At 38.9% G+C, this 3155-nt stretch overlaps 1 protein-coding gene across 1 annotated transcript; it reads right to left on the minus strand.

Annotated features, from left to right (window-relative positions):
* Positions 1–1393: 1393 nt before the first annotated feature.
* LOC132583578 (olfactory receptor 2AP1-like) lies at positions 1394–2377 on the minus strand. The gene has a single exon (XM_060255201.1). The coding sequence runs from the start codon at positions 2375–2377 to the stop codon at positions 1394–1396; it is 984 nt and encodes a 327-aa protein (XP_060111184.1).
* Between the last annotated feature and the right edge of the window lie 778 nt (positions 2378–3155).

The raw sequence follows: 3155 nt of genomic DNA on the forward strand, positions 1-3155 counted from the left end.
TGCAGCCATTAAATGCAAAAGAGTATAAATATTGTTGATGTTAAAGAATTTGGGGCTGATGTGTTGATGCCCCTCAGAGCACCTCAACCTCCAGTCCAAAGGAGATCTCTTTTGTCTTAGCGGGTTGTTGTTTTTCTTTTCAGTATACACTGTGCTTTAGAGTTTCTTTGTTACTTTGGTTATAGAGAAATCAAATAGAACTTAGAGCAACATCTTGCCCATCAGGGCTCAGCACATGTCAGCACACATCCACCCACATACTCAATTTATCCCACAACAAAGACTTAACATAAAATAATTTTCATGTTTCTAGGTAATGCTTTGGCTCAATGGTAGAACAACTGAGTTGTATACAGATTCAATCGCTGGTATCTCTAATTAAAGAATCCCAGATTTTGGTAAAAAAACCTTTTCCCTAGAGTGCCACTGATATAATAAACAGTTTGAGATTTAGAGACCAATGTGGGGATCATATGTTCAACTTCATCAGATTGACTGTTAACTAGAGCTTAGTTCAGACATCATGGAAAATTACTTCTTTAACCTTTGCTTAGTTGGTGAAATAAAGATTCATCTCCAACAACACCACAATACCCAACAACACTCGTTATATCCATTACCAGAAATATAACAGCGGGAGGAGGAGGAGAAGAAGAAGAATTGCACTTCACTTGGAGTCTCAGAGGAGCTTACAATCTCCTTCCCTTCCTCTCCCTCACAACAGACACCCTGTGAGGTAGGTGGGGCTGAGACAGCTTTGAAAACTGCTCTTGAGAGAACAACTTTGAGAGAACTGTGACTGATCCAAAGTCACTCAGCTGGCTGCATGTGGAGGAGTGGAGAAACAAACCTGGTCCTCCAGATTAGAGTCCATCACTCTTAGCCACTACACCAAAAGAAATTCTTTGTAGTTTAGGCAAGACCTTAAATCCCAGCATGATGAATTCTATTACTGTTGTTTTTTTCCTCTGCTGTCTTCTTGACGTGTTTCATATGATTCAGTGTTGTACCCCAGATGTATACATCTGTACAGTATACATTCATTATCCAGATCTAACATGAATTAAACTACACTGATAAAGAGGGATTAATGCAAGAAAACATCAGAAAGTGTAGTTGTGTCTGTTTAATAAGATATAGATGGGGTTATCTGTTCTAAGGAAGTTGTGGATAGCCAAGGGTCTGCCTTGCCAAGAGTATGACCTCTTTTCTGTGGTTGAGCTACGGGCAATTAAAGCTCCCTCCAGGATTTTCAGTCACTGCTTTCAATATAAATGCTTTATCATAAAACTACCAACCACACTTTCACAATGTAAATTACAAACCACAAATTTCTCCTTCCCAAATGCTACTGTTAACTCAACTGGCCTCATGGTTTCCAGCCTGTTATTCACTAGCAAGTCATTGTGCACTGTTGGAGACTATGAATTCTTCTGTAGGAAAACAGTTTGTTCAATGCCTTTCTAACAACCTCTTTAAATTCTCTGTTTCTCAGTGTATATATAAATGGATTGATCATAGGGGTCAGGATTGTGTAGAAAACAGAGAAGACTTTGTTCAGATCTTTCATTGCCTTTGGCTTGGGTAATACATATACGATGATGAGGCTTCCATAGAAAATTGAGACCACAATAAGATGAGAGGAACAAGTAGAAAAGGCTTTGCCCCTGCCACTGTTGGAAGGCATTCTCAAAATGGTAGTGATGATGCATACATATGAGGCCAGTGTGAATAGCATTGGTGGTACTGAACATGCAGAGCCCAAGACGGTCATCAGCATTTCTGTCTGCCAAGTGTCACTGCATGAGAGCATTAACAATGGTGCATAGTCACAAAAGAAATGGTCAATTTCATTGGGGCCACAGTAGTTCAGCTGGGAAGGAAAGACTGTAGTAAACACACTAGCCACAATGCCGATCATCCATGAGGCAAAGGATAACTGAATACACCGTTTTTTGTTCATGAGGGTGACATAATGGAGTGGTTGGCATATAGCAACATATCGGTCATAAGACATTGCAGACAAGAGATAGCTCTCAGCTGCAGCCAAAAAAGAAAAACAATAGAACTGGATGAAACATGCACTAAAGGAAATTCCATGATAGTCACTTATAAAGCTGGCCAAAATCCTGGGAAGGATTGTTGAAGAGTAGCAGATCTCTAAAAAAGATAAGTTCCACAGAAAGAAGTACATTGGCTTGTGTAGGTGAGGATTAGCCAGAACTACTGAAGTTATAAGGATGTTTCCAGCCATTGTTACCATATAGATCATGAAAAACACACCAAAAAGGAGATACTGCTGTTCCGGAAAAGTCTTGAATCCTATTAGGACAAATTCTGTGCCTCTTGTCTGGTTGTACCAGTCTATCTTCGCCATGGGTTATTAGATCCAATGACTCTACAGGTTCTGCAAAACCAATTACACTGTTAGAATCCAGTGCATTATATTTTAGCTACTTTCAAAGATACTGAAATTTCATTAGCATCCCAAATAAATGTTCATACTGACTGAATAAATTGTATGGGATATGCAATCTTTCTAGTGTAAATGTGAAAGACCAGGCCGGAGTCCATAGGTTGTTATAGTCCATTTCATGGCTGGAGTCCATTGGTTGTTATAGATTTTCCAGGCCATGTGGCTGTGGTCTTGGTCCCAACAATCTACAGCAACCAGATTTATATACAGTTTGTAAAGAATTGCTGGTTTTGTTGCATTGTAATCTAAAATAATGTGATTTTCTTGGCCAGTCTACAGAAAGTAGGATGGAAAAACAGCTATAAGCAACAAGTCTCAAATGGCTTTTTTCTCTTGTTACCACTCAGTATTCAAAATGTTATACTTCTGAAATATGATGAGAAGTCAGCAGGCCAGTACCCAAGGCAGCATGGAGTCCCATTAAGATTGGTAAAAAAAATATAATAATGGCCTCTTGTTAGAAGGTTCTATCAAGATCTCAGCAAACTGAAGATAAATTCTCCAAAATATATTAATGTCAAATTTCTAGATATCCGTCTCTCTCACACACAACAACATACAGTTTTACTTCAGGTATGCTCCCATCTATTTTTCAGTCTCTTTCCTCAACATGTTAGGAACCTTGAATGTGGATCCCATCATAGGTCTCTCACTATTACAGCAAATGTATCTGTTGATA

Source organism: Heteronotia binoei, chromosome 15, assembly GCF_032191835.1.
Source record: "Heteronotia binoei isolate CCM8104 ecotype False Entrance Well chromosome 15, APGP_CSIRO_Hbin_v1, whole genome shotgun sequence".
In the NCBI taxonomy this organism is placed as follows: Eukaryota; Metazoa; Chordata; class Lepidosauria; order Squamata; family Gekkonidae; genus Heteronotia; species Heteronotia binoei.

Excerpts from the sequence above, each read along its gene's own strand:
- LOC132583578 (XM_060255201.1), bottom strand. The coding sequence starts at position 2,377 with ATGGCGAAGATAGACTGGTACAACCAGACAAGAGGCACAGAATTTGTC.